Source organism: Pipra filicauda, unplaced genomic scaffold (assembly GCF_003945595.2).
Source record: "Pipra filicauda isolate LSUMZ 115617 unplaced genomic scaffold, ASM394559v2 scaffold353_size752799_pilon, whole genome shotgun sequence".
Lineage (NCBI taxonomy): Eukaryota > Metazoa > Chordata > Aves > Passeriformes > Pipridae > Pipra > Pipra filicauda.
In genome coordinates this window covers 389,894-410,254 of record NW_024104480.1, presented here as the reverse complement: position 1 = coordinate 410,254, position 20,361 = coordinate 389,894, and the positions used below count along the sequence as shown (strand labels likewise).

General features: G+C 33.6%; 1 protein-coding gene across 11 annotated transcripts in view; it reads left to right on the top strand.

Annotated features, from left to right (window-relative positions):
• The window catches only part of LRRFIP2 (LRR binding FLII interacting protein 2), a 62,495-nt gene that overhangs the window by 28,519 nt on the left and 13,615 nt on the right, over positions 1-20,361 (top strand). For 8 of the 11 annotated variants that reach the window (XM_039384435.1, XM_027744387.2, XM_027744385.2 and 5 more), the window contains exons 4-5: positions 13,893-13,937; positions 14,582-14,695. In XM_039384435.1, the coding sequence (XP_039240369.1) occupies positions 13,893-13,937; positions 14,582-14,695 (159 nt within the window). Of the gene's footprint in view, positions 1-13,892; positions 13,938-14,581; positions 14,696-15,124; positions 15,197-20,361 lie in introns of all 11 variants that reach the window. The other 3 variants (XM_027744386.2, XM_027744384.2, XM_027744388.2) reach the window with 1 other exon arrangement.

Here is a 20,361-nt window from a genome sequence, read left to right as displayed (position 1 = left end):
TCTCATGTTACTTATAAAGAACAACATAGATTTCTGTTATTTCTTGGCGGAATGCACATTTGAAGGTTTTTTTGCTCAAGAACAAGGGTTTCCAAAATGTGGAATACAGATTGCATTTGTGAGCAATCTCACGTCAAAATTAATGCCACTCAAATGAATGTCACCTTCTTTTTGCACTCCTAAGAGGCACATCTGCTATAGGAGATTTCTGAATAGATGTGCACTCCTTTCATGAACTGGGAGACCTAATTTCTGTATTAGATAATGTGCATAATTCAAACTTAAATTGTTAGAAATCAAGCTTGATAGATACCATCAGCAGCTATCTGTTTACAATATGTACTATAATACTTTATTCTTTGACCTGAATATGCTGAACACTTAACACTGGCTTTCTATTTTCTGATTGAATGTCAGGAAGAGACTTGTTACCCAAGAACTAAGAGGAATCTTATGTAAATAGCAAACTGTCTGCTTGCCAGGTGCAGATATTACTAACAGGTATTATGAAATTAACCTACCCTCTCCCCTGGGAAATTTTCTTACAGGATTTTAACTAGGCCTATTGAATCGTCATAAAAAATATTAAACAAGTTAATGTATCCAGTGGTAATGTAGAAGATAACCATGTGACCATAAGCAGTATGAAAGCCAGCTTTAGTCTTTAGATACCCATCTATGATCTGGAGGTGAAGCTTTTAACTCTAAAAATAACTGGCTTACTATCTTTAGAATAGTGTGACATGTTGAAAACTGTAGGAAGTGAGTAACTGAAGGAAGGATTTCTGGTTTTAGAGCCCTGTTATAACCTTCATATTGGACAGTTTTAAAATTAAAGTTATTCTTAACATACTGTAACAATTTGAGATGCTAGTGGCATGTGAAACATTTCAATGTTTTAATTTTAAACTAGTTGTGGTTTTGTCCTGCTGCTTCTCACATATTCCTTTGTGTGAGCCAAAATGAGCGTTCTCTCATCTTTCAACAGAATAAAAGATACTAAGGTGCTCCAGCTAGTTATCCTCCCTCAGATTTTATAACTTGGGTTTATTATTTTCCCTGTCACTGCAGAGCAGATCTAGTTGTAGAACTTATAACTGATCGATTTGCTTAAGAAGCTTTGTTCCTATAATAGAGAAGAAAATATAAAATAGGTATGAGGAAACTGAGAATAATCATCTCTATTAGGGCTAAAATAACTTTATAAAATATTCACAAACTGAATGTAGTAGTTATGTAGTACATTTCTTACTAATGTAAATTTGTAAAGCTCTTTTTTATTTTTAATTTAATTTCTTAAGTCAAAAAATCTTGTTCTTTTTTTCTGCGTTAATATACTAATCATAAGAAAGACTGACTACTGAACACCAATTATTAATTGTATTAACCTGCCTTATTTACATCTCCTAATGTAGTTTATTGGCATTCTTACCCAAAGCAGGTGAAATCAGTTCTTCGGACTTGAATGAGTTCCACCTTGCCACGGATTATTCAAAAAAACACATAGCGTTAAAAGTGCTAACAGCATGTTGCTCATATTTGCTTCCTAGTGCTGTGTCAGGCTCTTTTTTTCTTCCCTATGATATAATTCTGCATTTTTTCTTTCTCAGGAAGACTCAGAGAGGGCCAGGTATTCTCACCAGTCCAGTCAACATTCATATTTGGTTTGTGTTCAAACTATACTTTTTCTTTTTGATCATGGCCAACAAAAACCAAACAAAAGAAATTTGAGTTTGGGTTTCCTTTTCTTATGGAGAGGATGGAGCTTTAAGTCTCCCGAGTATTAGCAGTTTTAATCATTATTTTAAGTCACATATAATGTTGAAGTTCATCTGGTATTTCATTTCCTTCAATGTTAACAAAATAGTTTATTTTTATATGTTTCAATCAAAATAGTTTATTTTTATATGTTTCAATCTCTCTGTCTTTTTTACATATTGAGTAATACTGTGTTTCTGTAATATTTGTGGAAGAAAAGGTAGTAGTACCTTAAGATACAATTTGAAGAAGAGCTTGGTATGATGCAAGATTTTATTTCTTTAGAAGGTGGGATTATTCATTAGTGGCAAAAAGTTACCTGAATGATGCAAGGTATCCCAAAGACTGCTAACAGAAATATTTATTGTATTGTATAGCCTTTTCTATATCATCTTGAGGTCATATACAGTGCTAAAGAATGGTTTTATTGAGGTTATGTAAACATTTTCCTGGTCTTAGTAGATTTGTCTAGAAATCAGCTTGTTATTGATCTAGATATATAGACCAGGAAAGGGACAAATTACTAAAATAAAAGGATTGGTTTTGTTTATTTTGGAAGGTGAAATGAGCTGTTTCTCTGTGTGACTTTAAAAAATAATGATTGTTATGTAATAAGATGTCTCAGCAATTAAATGTAGTCTTTGATTAATTGAATTTTGTGTAATATCTCGCAAGTCCTGGTGTTAAGTGTTTCTGCAATTTGTCGCACAGGTGTTTTTACCAAATAAATAATTTAAATCAGGTAATATTGACTACTTTTCAAACAGTAAATGATTAACAGAAAAAACATGTAAAATATGCTATGCGCTACACTTAGAAATTTGTGAGCTAGTACAAGTTTGCTCAGATCTGCGCTTGTCTTGTTTGACATACTAACTATACTAAGATGGAGATTAAGTAATTGACCATTGTCCAAACAAGAGGGTTTGAACTGAGCAGATAACTGAGCTCATTTTAGGGGGGTTTACCTAGAATTTCTTTGCCTGCCTTGGTTATTTTGTCTCATTCAGTAAAGATTAACAGTTAGAATTAAATTTTTAAGTTTATTTCATATATTGATATATTCTTATAATTTCATTCTCAAGAGTTCTTTGAATGTCAGTGCATCTCACAGGAGCAGAGCAAGTACCTCCAAAAGGAGAAATCTCGTGGTGTGCAACCTGGAATGAGCATGCTTTTTATTTATAATGTGTTGTGTTCACATTATGATGTTTTCTGTGTCTATTTACCAAAGCAGTAGTTTGGTGAAAGCATGCATATAGAACATGGTATTAATGGGACTGCTGCAGCTGTTGTTGTAATCAAGCACTTCGTGATAGCAAATTTGAGGGCTCAAAGAAAGTGTTAAGTGAAGTTATCTTCAAGACAGAACACTTACAAGTCTGAAGAGAATTTATCTCTTCAGTCTCTCTCTCCTAATATCCCCAAAAGAGAAGTAAAATAAAGTGACAAAGGTTGTGCATCAACCTTGATAGGTTGCTAAAAGTTATTACAGGAAACATTTTTCTCTCTTATATTGTGATTTTAATACTACAGTCAAGGCTGGAATACAGAAATTTTACTTTTTCAGTAATGAGTATTTCTGTATGTTTTATGGTATTCCTAGTTTAGGCAACTGAACCATTTGTTAGTAGACTGTTAAACTGTTAATGGTTATAAAAGGTATAAGTGTTGGGATGATAATGATTATCTGAGTAATCTGTCTTCATTTGCCAATAGCAAGGTTGCTTATTGGTAAGTAATAATTAAAGGCAAAAGCTGTTTTTAAAAAAATAAACAGTTAAGTTGGTTAAAACTGGTACAGTGTCCTATGAGTCCTGTATGGTAATACTTCTAGCAACACAAAAAGGTACCATAGTCTCTAAATTACACCTATAACATTAAAATTTTGTTTAATATATTGTTAATATTGGATATATTGTAACTATTGAGATAATATGAAAACAGTATGAAATAATGGTAACTAAATCTGGCCTAAAATAACTTATAAACAGATATAAAATATAAACCCATGGAATTTTTTGTGTTAATTTGATATCTAGAAGAAATTTTCAGATAGCTGTCCAAAATTATCTCACTTTTCGTAAATTGGGATGCTGTTGGGGAAAAAATTAGTTTTTATTAAGTGTTCCAGCCTCAGAATGCACTTCAGATTGGCTAAATGGCATTCCTTCGTGTATACATTTTCATATTTTTTTAGCATCATGATTTTGATTTTAGTTTCATTTTCTTTTACTTTAGTATGACAGTGCTAAGGATAGATCTGCAAGATACTTGGTCCCTGTATGTTAACACTTTGCATGTCTTTGAGTGAAGACTGCTTTTGTGCTTTGTTTTTAAGGTGTAATGACACTAACTAGCAACTTTGAATCACTGATTTTAAAAAGTATGTAAACTTTTACTGTCACACTTTCAGACCTAGAACAGTTTCATGATTCTAACACTTTCTGTAGAATGCATGTATAAACTTTTTCAGGTTAAAAAGACAGCTGTCTTACAGTAGGCATTTTCTAGTATTTATTTGTTATTTCTAAACTTAGTAGTGAAGTGACACGCAGGTTAGACTTGGAGAACATTCTTTAAAAGAAAAAAAGTGTCTGTATGCATCTATTTGCATTCTCTATTTCCATTTAGAAACTTTACTTAATCAAATAGAAAAACAGTCCTGAGAAAAAGCAGGTGGTTTGTATACCTTTACTTTAAAAAATTCTTTCATATTTTTATGAAGAGATAGTAGAATGCATCATGTTCTTAGTGGTATTATGCCACATAAGATTTGTGCATCTTCTTAAGAAAAGACAGCTATCAAGTACCACTAAAAGTGATATGTAAGGAACTTAAAAAGCTCTTATTTCTTTAAACACCCTGCTATCTGAATTAGCTACAGATAGGCAAGCACAATATAGTGCTTAAAATAGTCTGTATTACTAAGCTTTTTTAGTTTGTATATTGGTTTTAATTCTTTTTGTGAAATGTGAGCGCTAGCTTAAGCCAAGTCTGTGTTAATCAGAATAAGATTGGTTATAGTTCGACTTATCAGATCTTTTTAACACAGTGATAAAAGCATGGCCTGTTTTTCTAGTCATGTAGTTAGAATTTCTGTGGTGTTTCTGTTGTTAGGTGAAAAAGCCTTAAATCCTTATGTTCGGCTTCTTTATATTTTAAGACTGAAGATACTGTTATATAGCGGTATTAATTTTGTAATTTTTATTCTTAGAGTCATGTTTACAGTGAATCTCATAATTCAAAGAAGAAAGCTAATTCCCATAAAGATTTATTGGTTACTTTTCTATATAGTATTCATTACAAATATACAAAGTATGTAGAGTTATATACTGATACAGTTATGGATAAATTAATTAGCTTACTGACATTTGCATAATTTTTTTTAGGAAAAAAGAAATCTCTAGTATTTATCAGATTCTGACCTCCAGTGTGTTTGGATCAGTGCAATAGCATCAATGAAATCATCTAAATAGAAATTTCAATCTGTTGGAGGTCTGGGGAAGGCTCTTGGAACTGTTTAAAAGTGCCACTTCTCCAGATCAAAGTGTATTCAGTCAGGATAGATATATATTTTCTATTATTACACTTTGTCCCCTATCAGATAGTTAGAAATATTTTAAATATACATGTAAAGCAGATTGAATTTGCCGTAGACCTTGACATTAACCCAGTGACTTTTTGAGAAAGGCATGTGGATTACTGGGATCTTGCAGAAACTATTCTGGAAAGTTTAGTGTACAACATGTGAATATAGTGTCAATAAATTAAATATTTTGCATGTCTTTTTTCAGAGGGTTTTTGGTGCTGATGAATTAGTGGTTGCATCAGGGGTTTGGGAAGTCAGAGCAGCAGTGGACACTTGAGTTAAGACAAGGCTGAAGTAATTTTTGTATTTACTTACCCTTATTGTATTACAGCATTTCTTCCTGCACTTTTGAGGTGCTATTTTCCTCTTCCCTCAGTTCCTAAATAAATACTATGAATATTTCTGCTTCCTGTTGCCTATTGAGATATGAAGTACTGCATTCTGCAGGCACTACTTTTTGCCATCTCTTCATCTGTCTGGTTTTTCTTTTTTGTATGTGTATATAAATTTTTTGCTTGACATTTGCATAAATACTCAATTTGAGTAGGAAGTATCAAAACCCAACAGAAATGAGCCAGACTTTCAGTATTCACACTTCAGTATGTGTGTAAAGAACAGTGGTAGGTTACAAGCTCACGCTGCTCATGTAAACATTCAGCCCCTATTAAATTATTAGGGATTTCTGTCCTCTCTCCCCAAAATGCTTTGATTTATGATGGTATCTAATGGAAAAAAGATCAAGTAAATAATTGTACTAATTATTAGCAAGTTTTGTCAGTTATGTATTTCATGCTGCACTTGTCAAACTTTTGGAGTTTTCTTATTTATTAAGGAGGAAAAAGTCGCAAAATTATTTATTATTTTGGTTGAACATGGCATTAAAATATAAATAATGCTGATATAGAGAGTACATAGTAGTTTTGGGGATTTTATGCTTATATAAGTTTTGAGTCAACCATAGGCAAAACTTTACAGCATTCTGTATAAGTTCTGAGCTTGGGAACACTTAGGCAATGTTAAGATAGAACTTTTATTTACAAGATCTGCAGATGCAACCTTTGTTTTCTCTCTTCTTTCCCTCCTCACCCTCAGAGTGGAATTTACTATGATCAAAGAAATTTTAGCAGCCTTGGATATAGTAAACCAGTTCCTTCCTACCATGTTTGGGTCTGTCTCCTTATATTAATTTCATTATTTATATAAAATATGTGTATTTGGGTTTACTTACTTATGCTATATGATGCAAACTTTTCTTTTTCCCTCTATGACATTTCAAATTATTACATTCAATAGTAGTTACTGTTGTGTTTTGCATATGTGGCATTTTAAATTTCAAATAACTGCTGTTTCATGATTGCTGTATGATATATGAAAAACAACCAGCAGCTGTGACAGGTGCTGTTTCCAATTCCTATCTTTTAAAAACAACAAAAAAGAGTCTTAAATGTTTAGCAGCATTGTACTACTTTTTTTTCACAGTAATATAAATGATAAAACAATGCTCTGTCATGAGATGAGTAGTATCTTCAGTACCTGCAGCTACTGTCATGGTCAGGTTTAAATAAGTAGCTAGAAGAAATTGACATGTCATTTGAAAACTACTTAATTTCTTATCATTCTCTTCCACAAATCTTCTAAGTATACTAGTTTGCTTTAATTAATATTTTAGTTTGATTTCAAAGATAACTAGTTTTCTTGGAGGTTTTTTCCACACTTTTCTTAAAATTCCTGTCTATTATAGATATAAAATTTAGTATTTAAATCTTTAGAACTTTTAGGGAATATAGAGTAATAGATTAAAAAAAATTATGTACACAGAAGAAGTGTTTCTGACTTTTTCTATTCTTCATGCTATAGTCGTCTGCTCTGTACAGTTATCCAGTGGCACCAACTAGGAGTTACAGGGTTAGTACAATGTAAAATCATATTTCACTTTTCTTTATATGTTTCAATGGCCCACAGAAATATAAAATCACACTTTTCTTCATAGGTGTCTCCTTCTTTAAGCATTGGTTTGTTAAGAAGTATCAGTTTTTAAAGTATTTTAGTAGTTGCTGTGTTACTGTTCTTTTTACAGAGAAGCATAATGTTTCTGAATGCAGCAATGATGTTGAAGAACACTAGGGTTAGTAATAGTTAATCCAAGCATACTAAATAACAACCGCATGTATAATATTAAAAAAGTATTTGAAGAAGTTAAGCATTTGAATAGGAAAAGTCATTGTAAGGAGATTATTGAAATTTGTGATAAATACACTTTGAATACCTTTAAATAGGATGCCTTATTTAAATTTAATAAACATACAAAAATGCAATAGTGTGAAAACCCAATCTGCATCTCTACAAAATATGAAGTATCTAGAAGTGCCATAAGAATAGCTAAGATAGCTCTACAAAAGGTTATCTTTAAAAGTGACATGCATGCCTGAAACTTTGTCTTTTGCTGCCACAGTAGTTCAAATCCAAATTATACTGCCATTTAGAGACATGCTAAACCTATGTAAAATATTGTCAAGTATTCTTATGAAATATTTTTAAGTAGTTAGTGAGGTCTTGTTCTGCATTTTGATTGCAAATAGATAATTTACTTTTTTTGGCTTTGTGCATATTCTCAAGAAAACATTAGAAGATTCAGTGAGAGAACAAGACCATAGTGACTGCTATTACATATAGTTTTGATTATACGTGTCATTCTATTTGCTGCTAGACATCTCTTCATAGGTAGGAGCAAAGCAGCATGAAACTGTAAATTTTTTTCTTTTTAAATTGTGTTACGCAGAACTGTTTTTATTATCCACTGCATTAATTGATTTCAGCCTTGCACCTTTAAACACTCTCATTCAGGAAAACCTGCCTGGGTGAGCATAAAATAAAACTTATGAGTGTACAGCATAGCTTCAGTTCCCAGGGTGTGTTAAAACTTCTGAAGGCTTCAGAACCATTAAAACCAATTTGCAATTTAAGTATTTTATTTTCCTTTGTTTTAGTATGCAGATAGTTAAGATCTGACTTTTTAAAACTATTTGACTAGTTTTCAAGGGAGTTCTTAGATCTATATTTCAAAATAGACATCCCTAGTAGCAATAGTAAATGCTGCTGAAAATCTTTAATATTTGTTTATCCTTTCAAAAAGTATGATAATAACTGGATTAGATAAGATGAATTATGTGACAGTGCATAAGAATTACAGTGTATGAGTATGGCATGATAATTTCTGAGACTGGATATAAATGGTATTTCATTCCCTCTTTCTCAGGCCACATTGTGTGGTGATGTAAGAACTCATATAGTTCTTACACTCTTAAGTGTAATAGGCTTTTGGTTGTTTCTTTCATTATCTTTGTTTTCTGTAGACAAAAATCTATGAAAATTGTGAAAATGTCCTTCATAACTTTTCTTTAGCCATCTGAATACAGTTATTCCTCAAGAGCAAGCTCAGTCCGAAGTAGTCCTGTGGTGAGCGTTTCTCTTGCGTGATTGGCTGAATGCTGTGATACTAACCAACAGTTATGAGTCTGTACACTGGGATTGTTTTACTGACCAACGCACAGACTTGATTTTTCAATTCCACATCAAAGAAATTTAATTTGTCAGACAGAGGTGTGATTTTTAGCAAGATGTAGAGTTTTAGCAGTAGGACTATAAGCTGTAAAAGGAAGAAGGAATTTGGTATTTTAAACATCTTTTAAATGTTTGTAATCTATATAATTGGAAGCAACTGGTAACTGAAGTACAGTACATTGTCGGGGGTGCCACCCTATGTCATAGTTGGGGCAAGCACATGAAACTTACTTCAATACATGTGGAAAAAGTCTCTTGGGGAAGAGGACTAATGCAAACTTTGTTATATTATGCAGTAAAAGTAGCTTGCTCATTTTTATGGTGACCGGGATTCAAAATTGAGAGAAATTAATTTCCGGATCTTTATTGTATTAAAAGTGTCCTTCCAAAGTTGGGGTATTGTGCTGCAAAGGGATTTTAAATAGTTTTACTTTGCTTCTGCCACAGAACAACTGTCTTAGTTTCATTGGTGCAGCTGCTCATTTGTCATGCTATCCAGAATAAAAAGTAGAATCAGCGTTCTGGTCTGGGCTAAATTCAGTCCTTTTTTAATCTTTCACATATTAACAGTGTTACAGATACTAAAAAAATAAAACCAGATTTTTCAGAAATGAATGTTTTTAGCTGCGACAGATGTCAGAGTGAATTTTTGAGGGTGAAGGAAAAAGGTATTTTTGCTGTTGCTTTATGAAGTTCCAAAACCTAAGAGATATTAACATCCATTTGTAGTCTCTTGAACTGAGAAAATACTACTAGTCTCCTTAATTTTTCTTAACACTGAGATTCATTTTTTAAAGTACGTACTTTATAGATATATAGGAATATATATAATCAGATCTCAGTATGCATGTGTTATACCAATAATGCCAAGGTACCATTCACTCATACAAGTGAATGCTTAATAGAGTTCACAGTATTTGTTTAATGAAATAATCTTGCAAAGCAGATGAGGTAAAAATCTTAGGAATAATTACACATTCACTTTCTGCTGTTTCTGTGGTTTGTATTTTGGTTGCACTCTGGATAATGCGTTTGGAGTCAGCTTAGTACTCTTTGGGAATCAAAAGAGCAAGCAGCAGAGAAGATGGAAACAGAAAGCACTGGTGAGAAACTCCATCTTAGAATGTATCGGTTTTGATAAACCGATTGAGAAGAATATTAGAAGTACAAAAGGTGTAGAAGGAGGAACAGCAAGGTTTGTCAGATATCCGAACTTTTTAACAGGACAGATAAGTGAATTTTGAATGAAATAGCACAGTGTTATCATATATTGTAGCCCAAATTGTTGTTCTTTTGCTGTAATTATGATACATATATGAAGAATTCTGTTCAGCACATTTATACTTTGTGAAATAAGAAGGTTTAGCCAAATTTCCAACTATGAAAATTTATCTACTTTGTTACATTTTAAAAAATAAATATATTATTTTAAGTGTAGATGTAGTTACAGCTGGAAGTTCATTGCCAGAGAAATAGCACATAACAGCAGTGGCAACAAATACAAATTCTGTAGCCCTAAACTTGCATAAGGAGCCAGGGGTTCATCAGCAAACTGTTTTATGTATACCTGTTATACATGTAATATCTATATACATTTGCATAGAAGACACCTCACTGTCTTTTAATTGGAATGAGGCTACATGTACATCAAGTACAAAGAAATAATTTTTTTCAACAGTGAGAATTGGATAAGGACAGTATATTTTCAAACTGTTCATATAAAGATTTTTCTCTCTTATAATCACTTTTAAAACTAAATATAATGTTCTCTGTAACTTTCTGTCTTTTGAAGAAGAATATTATCAATACACTTATGATAAACCTACTCTTCTCATTAAATACTGTGTTTAATGTGCTTAATGTTTCTCAGTTGAATAATTCACTTGAATTCCCATGGCAGTTGTATTATCGTAATGTGATTAGATATATTTTGCCCTTTTTAACAAGTGATGTGTAGCATTGGCATTTTTTTCCTCACCTTTTTAGGTGCCTGTCTGACATTCATCTTTGGGGAATAAGCTTGTCTTCTAATGTAAGATGTCTTAAAATTATGAATGAGAGGAAGCCCAGATCATATTCATATTCAACTAGCACTGTTGGGTTTGTGTTGATTTGAAAAAAAGACAGTATTTGTAGAGAAAAATAAGAATTTTTATTTATCAACTTCTGATTGTATTATCTGTTTTTATGATCTGCAAACTTTTTTAAAAGGTAATTTTTGTATTTGTGTTTGGCCCTAAATTAGTACTAAACCCTTTTGTATCTGATTGTATTTTTTTTTATTACTCTAATTGAGAAAAATAATGCAATAATAAGTGGTCATTGTTTCTAGTTTTAGATTTGGTGAACTATTAAGAATAACAAACGTGAAGAGTGCTTAAAAACAATGCCTATGCTAAATATATCAATATGGCACAAATAAAATATATCAATGTGGCACACTTTTTATTCATTTAAAATAGCAAAAATCTTGAAGAATAATTAAAATTCTACAGATGTTAAACTGTTAGAAAAGGAAGAATAAATTGCAATAACAAAGATTTAAGTTAGGACTTCCTATTTGGGTTTTTTTTGTTCATTCTATGGTGTCATCTTCAGTTGTCTTCACCCTTCTGCTTATCTTTTAAAGTCCTCTGATTTTTCTGATCAAAGTGAAACTGCTGCTGACTATTTTAGTCGTTCCAACCGCAGGGGAAGCATTGTTTCTGATACAGATGATGGCCAAGGCCTGAATAATGTGAGTGTAATGCTTGTTGTTACACTGTGGGGAATGCAGCAAACTTACTGACTATGAATTTTTTTTTTCATACTCTGAAAGAGTAAATACTGTAAAAGCATTCAGAGTTACTTCATTGAAAATAGGTTTATTGAGGGGTTGAACCTGGTTTTTGTATGAAAATGTCTTGAGTGAATTTTTTAAAAGCATACTGCTTTACTTTAAAGGAGATGTTGCTTGTTGCTAGAAGCATGCGACAAATGTAACACTTCACATTTTCTTCTGTGTGTGATAAGCTCAAGAATTTCTTAAAATGTAAAATGTTTGGGTTTTTTCTTATGAAAATTAACAGGGCTGGGGGGAGGAGTTGTTTACTTTTGGAATATTATTAGTTGTTTGAGTGACAAAAGTACTTAAAACTGTTCCCACAGTGTTCATTCATCCAATATGAGATCTTGTCAGGATCCATTACTGAAGCACTCCTTGTTGGCTATGCACTTGTACTCCATCCCAAGTCAATAGATCACGTTACAGGAAAATTAACGTGATGGTTTTCCTGTGCATGCCTTAGCCTGAACATTGTTTATACCAAACTTAGCTACCTTCTCTTTCTTGCTGCTGTAAGTTCTAAAAGTTCTTGTTACTTGCAGTCAAAACTTTTCTCTTTAATAGTGTGGGGAAAAAAGGAAATTTCTGTTCTTTTGTCTTTTGAAATAATGGTCAGAGTTAGCCCATGCACTAGGCAGAGAGGTTGCGAATACTGTACTTATTTAGTTGAGCAGATGGAATGCTGTGTGGTGATCAGCAGCATGCAAGTGCTTGCTTAGGTGAGAGCCAAAGTCTTCATACCCTTGCCAAGCAGTGAAACAAGGGCCAGCAGCCTTACACTGCAGTTTGTCAGTTTGGACTAGACACTGCAAGAAGGTCCACAATTAGATTAGTGTTGCACTCTGGTGGGTTACAACAAGACTGGTGAGACTTAGCTAGATTAAAGCCAAAGCTGACTTGGATTCTGCTTTGAATGGGAGGCTGACAGCTGGAGTACTCCTGCAACAACTCTTTCTGTGACTTTGCATTTAGATGATATTTTAATACTGTTACAGTGCTATCTAACTTGTATTGTAATAATGCACATTATTTGTCATCTGTACATCCTCAAAGATGGATCGTTTCTCTAGCTTAAACTTTAGGGTTTTTTTCCATAATAAAGTTGATTTTATGAAATTAGCGCTCTGCTGAAAGAAAATGTGGAGGCTGAGGCAGGTATTTATGCTACCTTCTCAGTTGCTTTTATCATCATCATTATGTGTTATTGGATTCCAGAATTAGATATTTATTTAGATTAGTCTAAACATATACTTCAGATCAATTGGATTCTTCACATCATTTTATCATCTCAGTGGTGACAAATTTTGCAATTTACAATTTCAGTACATCATTGGAGATGGTGAATTTGTCCTCAAAAAGCAATGTTGCTTCTATAGAAACCACAATAGAAGGAAAAAGAAAGGTCTTATAAAGTAGCATTTGTTTCTGCTGGGATTGCAATGGACTTCAAAATCTCTTGTCCCTGGCCTAGGTGTTCTCAGAGAAGCAAGATGTTTCAGATACCATACTAAATACTTGTTTTGAAAATATGGAAACATGTCTAATTCCACCTATTTTGATTCATAGAAATGCAGAAAATGTGGAAATCTACAATATAATTTTGCAATAGCAGAGTTTCCTGAATAAGAAGGGGGTGCTGTAGTTCTTTTGCTTAGGCTTCAATACATAAAATATTAATTGAAATTATTTTGTAGGTTGCTATTAATTAGTACACTTTAGTTATGGGCTTTTACCTGATTCAGTTTTGTCCTGATGCAATTGCAGGTTTTACCAAAGAGATGGAAAGAACAAATGTGTTTTCTGTTAACTAGGACATTCACACTGCTGTCACTGACTGCCTGAAGTGTACTTGCATGAAGCTTTGTGTTTGTTCTGTCACCAAGTGTCGTAGTCACTACTCTGTTGAAATTTAAACATGGTTTTTGGTCAGTACCAGTAATGACTTTTTAAAAACTTTTAAAAAGGAACTTTTGTTTTTTTCTTTACAAGCATTAATTTATTTTGCAGTTAATATTGTTTTTCCTGTCTTGATCTATGCTAACATCTGGAATTGTTTAGTTTTTTGGTTTTAAATATTTCTCAGTGTCTTTGAACAAAAGATGCTGATTCAGTAGTCCCTCATAGCAAAAGCTAATCACATTCTCTATTCTCTTTCAGCTGGAAGAAAAGAGTGAAAAATCACATTCAGAAATATTTTCAAGGGTAAGAGATCTTAATTTAAAAATTATTTAAAGTCATTGTTCACCCACAAGTTTATAATTTTTAAAATAGTTCAAAAAGTATAAATGCTGTGTATTTTTTAGCAGAGATATTTTTAGACATATTATTTATCTCTCAAAATTAATACTTTGTGTCTTTTATTTCCTGAGGAAAAAATTTTGTTGTTTAGTTTACTTACAGCCAGTAATAATTTTCTATACAATTTATTTTTGTGTTAGAGATATTTATTAGGAAAGGCAAAATTTTAAGAGGCTGAGGCTATAAAAATCCATATGCTAGATTCACACTGGAGACTTCCTTTTGAATCCTTGATGACAGAAATTATAATGTTTAGTAATATTGTAAACTTCCACAGTAACTAACAGCCACCTTATGAGTGTCTTCTGGACAGATGACTCAAAATTCTAATGTTCTGATAAACTAGTAAGTCATCAAAGAGAAATCAGCATTTCACCAAGAAGAAACACAAGTGTTGGAAAATAATTATGGAAAACACTGTCTATAAACTAATGTTTAGAAAAACAAGAAAACTGTTCGATGACTGTGAAGAAATTTATAAAGAGTAATGGCAATAGTACCAGCTACAACCATATGATTACTGATACAATGGTTTTTTCCTTTTTAAGCCCTCATCTCGCAATTCAATAAGTGCAACTCCTCTGAGTGGCAACTCGTCTAGAAGAGGAAGTGGAGATGCAAGCATTTTGGTGGATCCTGATGCCTCCCTCAGTGAATTACGGGTAAATTGCATTTTCAGATAATTTGGAGGTAGTTTTAAATAGCAGGATTTTTTTTTTTTAATACAGAACTTCTGTAATAATAAAAAGTTATGAGGATATAATTTTCAATCATGAGGGATTTCTTTATCTTGGTAATTTTGTTTGTTGTGTTCATAAGTCTTTATGGTGCTAACAGTTTAGCTTATGTTAAGATAAAACTATATTTATGTCAAATTTCAAACAGTTCTGTCCTATTTGAGATGTCTTGGATTCGGGGTTATAAACAAAATCTTAATTTCCATGAAGTTGTTGTGAATTAATTATAATTTCTGGGAATTATTGCAGGCTTTGTCATTTGACAGAAGTGCATGTTAAACCTTTTAATGCTTTTTTGACTATTAATTATTTCCCCATACTTCTTATGCAATGGTTCATTCCTATGTCCTGCAGGATATCTATGATCTTAAGGACCAGATACACGATGTAGAAGGGAGATACATGCAGGGACTTAAAGAACTAAAGGTATCAGGGCTCCTCCCAGGCATGCATTCTGTATGGGTGTTTTTGGGTAGTGGAGTTATCACTGGTTTTGCTAACATATAGTGGCTTTACTAACAAATTTTTAAATTTCCTTAAAGCATGTATCTAACTTTTAATGCATATATAGCATCAGCTTAAAATGTACATGAGGTGGTATATGTTCATTATTTGATTAATGTTAAAAGAGTATTAAACTTTAATGTTTATTTGTATATTGGTATTTCCTGGTAAGATTATGAGAGGTTCAATTTGTATTTTTTAGAATTTTCTTAGCAAATAAATAGTTGTTCTAAATAATGACTAGGTATTGAATGGAGAACAAAAAAATGGGAGATAGTTATGGCAAAGAACATAAGAATTAGTATTCCAAGTTTCAGAAAATACTATGTCTTATAAAGCAAAGCCAAAGTAATAATTTTGACAGATGTGCTGAAATCAATTTGGGCAGGCGTATTGCTTGCAGGAGAAGATTAATTTTGTTTTAATCTTTTGCCATTAAGAAATACTTTTTTTTATGTTTATGGTTTTGTGTTGCCATTATGCTTGTCTAAATAGTAGGTTGATTTTTTCAACATTAGGTTAACAAATGCTAAGGAAAGTTTCCTGTCTGACCATCCAGGTGCCACTCTGGCAATCACACTCCCATCACCTGAGACTTTCCCTGGTGGGACCGAAGCCCCTTCACAGCGGGTGGCTCCACTGACTCCCCTCACACACCACTGGCACCGTCAGACAGGGTTTCCTTACCAGCTCAGCCTCAGGTTTCCAGTAGCAGAGTCCCAGATGTCTAGTTCCTTTAAGTAGTTTTATCATGGTGCAGCAACGCAAAACCAGCTCTAGCTGGGTGCCTCCGAGGAGGGACCCTGAACCAAGCAATCCCTGGGCAGCTGTCGCAGTCTATGCCTGTGCTGATGCTACAGGTGCCTGTGCCCTTTGTTGTGCTCGTTGCTGGGAGGTCCAGCTCTTTCCCTCATGCAGGACACAACCTGCAGCTTGCACTGCAGCCACACACCAAGCTACCTGCACTAAGTGTAGTCCCCCACATGAGATTTATCTGTATTTTGACTCGTTCATAGTAGTGTGTATGCTTTTCTTTTTTGAGTTTTCACACAGTTAACAGTGTAGCTAAATTAAAGTATGATTATTTTCACCTGCTCTGTGTTGAAGGAAACTGAATACAGCAAATGATGTGGCTTAAAAATCTCAGGATATTTGTTCTGTTCTCTTTCCCGTTATCTAATTGTGAATGGTTTCACATAAAAGTAAAGAGATCTTTCCATATTTGTTTTATATCCGCATATAGACTAAATTTAATGGATGCTTCTTGTACTAGAGCATATAACAGTATTTAGCTGCTTCCTTGAATTTCTTTGATTAAACAGTGTATTAGATGGTGTTGTAAAGAGAAAATATGTAATTTGAGCTGTTCACTGTAGCAAAAATTATTACCTCTCTAGAGGATAAGTAACTTTGAATCTGATAGCCATATGCTCAGATGAAGTATGTTTTATTTTAATTATATTGCCATATGAATGTTAAAAATACTTCAAAGCACAATAGATTACAAGATTATTAGACATAGCTATGATTGAATGTAATGTGAGATTGCTTCATATTTTTGGAGTGGATCTAACTCTCATGCTTTTACATGTTTGCTAGCATCTCATGACTACTGTTCTGAATCATTGCTAATGCATTGTTATTTATTGTAATCCATTACAGTTACCAAAGAGCACAATGTGCAATAAACAGTAAGATCTTCATCTAAGCTTGGCTTTCAGAATTGAATTGCGTTTTATGCTGTTGCTAATACTAAATAATGTGTTCCTAAGTTAATTTGCATTCCATAGAGATTCTTTCAGGAACCCTTCTTTTTAATTAGGAAGGTATTGCCTTTTCCTCAACTTGTGCTTTAGCAGTTTTGTCTTGTGTATTTTAGAAGAGGTACTACCATACCTCCATTTACACTGCTTTTAAGGGGATTGTTTTCAGTGGTTGAGTAACAGGTATTTTTAATCACGCTACCTTCTGATCTCTCTGGTTACCCATCCATCATGCTGCTAAAAGTGTGAGCTTTACCTACAAATATGCTGGATGTCAACAGAATAAACTCTATTGTGGGTAGTTCTGATTTAGTTAGGTCTTCAAATCTTTTCATGTCTCAGTTTCATTCAGTTTTGTTGGTCTTTTCTATATTTCTTTGCAACAACTAGAAAGGAATCCTTTTTCCTTCCTCAGAATTTTTCTTTTATGCTGTTAACAGTGCACTCTCTTGATGTCTGTTGCATTGAATGATCTTGTTCTAGCCAAGCAGGCTAATTTTTATAGTCTTTTGACTTTACCGATAGAATTGTGGGTGGTATTTCTTCATAACCTTAGGTTATATGCAGAGCCTTATCCATTTTCATTCTGGCCTCTTCCCACTGCTTCATCCTTAGAAGTCCCACTGCCTCCTTAATGTGTTTCAGAAATTATTTAAAATCCATATTATTTTTCATCAAACTGGAAGACTTCTGAAATTATGTGGAATTCTTGAACCACGGGGAGCATGTGTAATACTTAACTTGAAAAGAAGAAACAATTCCAAAGAAGTCTTTGCAATGTTCCACTTTTTTTTAACCCATCAGAGACTCTTAGACATAGCTTAGTTTCTCTCTCAGAAGCAGTTTTCACTTATTAGTCTCCAAATCAATTTATTCCTCTTCCATAACTGCAGATTCCACACCCTCTCCTCCCCCAAATTAATTTATTGATTACTGACATTTTAGTCCCATGTTTTAAGCCCCAACCTAATCTTCTCTTTAAGGCTGGAGTCCTGGAGCATGTGGCATACAGTAAGAGGCTGAGACGATGGCCTTTGACCTTTGGAGGGTTGGTTGGCAGTATACAGATGCATGCCAGTCATTTTCAGTGTATCTTATAGGAGGCTGTAGAGAATACAGGGCAGACACCTTTCTAAGGGAAATATGCAACAGACAAAAGTTGCATTGTTAAGAGCAGAAATTCCAATTAGAGCTCAAGAAAAAGACTTTACATGAGGAAGGCAAACCCTGGCACAGGTCATCCAACAAGATTCTGTGGTCTAGATCCCTGAAGATACTTAAAATGAACTGGAGATGAGGTGTGAGCAGCGTGATCTTGGTTGGCCTTGTTTAGTTAGGAGATTGGACCAGATGGCCTTCAGAGATCTTTAGCAACCTAAAATACTACGTGACCCCAATTACCACATTCACAGAAACAATCAAATCAGATTTTTTTTCCTAGTTGGATTTTTTTGTTAAATTTCATATCTCCCCATAAAATTACTATAGCATTCATTATAATCCTAGTATTTTTCTCTTTTTCCTCTAAAGTGGATTATTCTTTAAAGTCTTTGGAAGGTTTGCTGTCTCTAGCATTTTTTTTGCCAATCTTTACATAACTGGTCACACTTACAGCAGCACAAAAAATGTTTTCTCTGGGTTTAATCTTAAGAATTACTTGAAATGCATTTGTGTATATTATTTTCTTTTTTTCCTTTTATCCTGACTCATTGTTGCTGTTTGCTATTTATTGCTTCCCAGATGATAATGGTACCTTTCTTGTATTTTTCACAACTTCAACTGTTTTGTCTCTTCTGATCTGCGGTCTGTCTAGATATATCTTAAGTTACTGTTTCTGGGGTTTCTGAAAAACTGTGTTTCTCCAGCAGAAAATTCTGGAATTCAGTGAATGAAATAGAAAGGTATAAAATACCTGTGATTATGATAAAATTATAAAAGGTAAAATACATACTTACAGGACAGCTTTGTCAAATTGGAGATTTACAACATGGAATAGGGTTTGGGGATAGGGGGTTTTTTGCATTTCTTAAGCAGAATATTGAACTGTGACTTGGTATTTCTAAAAGAAGACATGAATATAATTCTGCAACAAAAATGTTTGCATAACTTTACTGTATAAGAGATAGCACTCTTCAGTGTTTACTTAAGAAACTTAGGTTGTTACCACCTTCTCCCTTAATATCTTAGTCCTAGTGCTCTGTTTCCTGGAAAACCCAAGCTTCATGCCCTTCCTGTGCTAGTGTTTCTGGATCCCTTTCCCCACCCACAATGTGGGGGAGCCCAGTTCTAGTTCCATCTCCATCTGAAGAACCATTCCGACGTCTTGAGGGATGGGGAAAGGGAACTCCAGGGATTTCTTCAGGGGTTTCAGGTCCTGAGCCTGGAGGGGAGAGGTGCCCTCCCCTCCCCCCACACACGTGGTCCCATGGTTGGTACAGAGACAGCACACCGGGCTTGGAGAGGAGGCAAGAGAGACTTAATTGCTGGGGATGTTACATTTATAGGGTTTAGGAGGATTCACAAAGTTACCAGTTAGAAGTCTCAAGGGGCTTACAGGAACACCCAATCACAGGAAGGGGTTAACAAGGTCCAATGAAACACCTTAGGACATCTTCCCAGGACATTCCTGCATGGGAGATAACAGTTGTCGTGGGGGGTGTTGGGAAGAAGAAAGCATGAGTTAGCAAAGAGACTACAAAAAGCCATTTTGAAGCATGTTTAAACAAGTTTCTCATCAGTATTTCTACTGTCATAATACAAATAATTAAAAATGGAGATTGTGCTACTTATACCTTCAAAGAACAGATTACATGAAATAATAGGAGATTTGTAGTAGGTCACAGATGTACTTTGTAAAGTGATTGGCTCGGTGGTTCTTTTTCAATTCTAAAATTAGGACTCTGTGAAAATCAATTTTATATTTTTAAAATCATAAAATCATAGACCATGAAGAGGTTGGAATAGACCTAGAAGATCATCTAGTCTCAACCCCCATATAATGCTTATTGAAATAATTGCATGTTTTAAAGTGCCTGGAGTGATATTTGTTCTAAGTAGTTAAATGGTTGACATTTGTTACAGTACTGAAAAAAAAAAACAGTAGGATAATTAAAAATAGGATAAAATGTTAAATGGGAGAGAATTGTGTAAGAGGGTATACAGCAAGACATATGTGCACCTTCAGGTAGAGAATCAAGCATGTGAATCTTTACATGCCTTTTATTTTTTTTATCTTAGTAAGAAATATAAAGACAAAATATCTGCTTAAACAGAGAATCCTTATTACTGAAATAATGTGACTATCTTAAAACTTTGAGTCTAAGG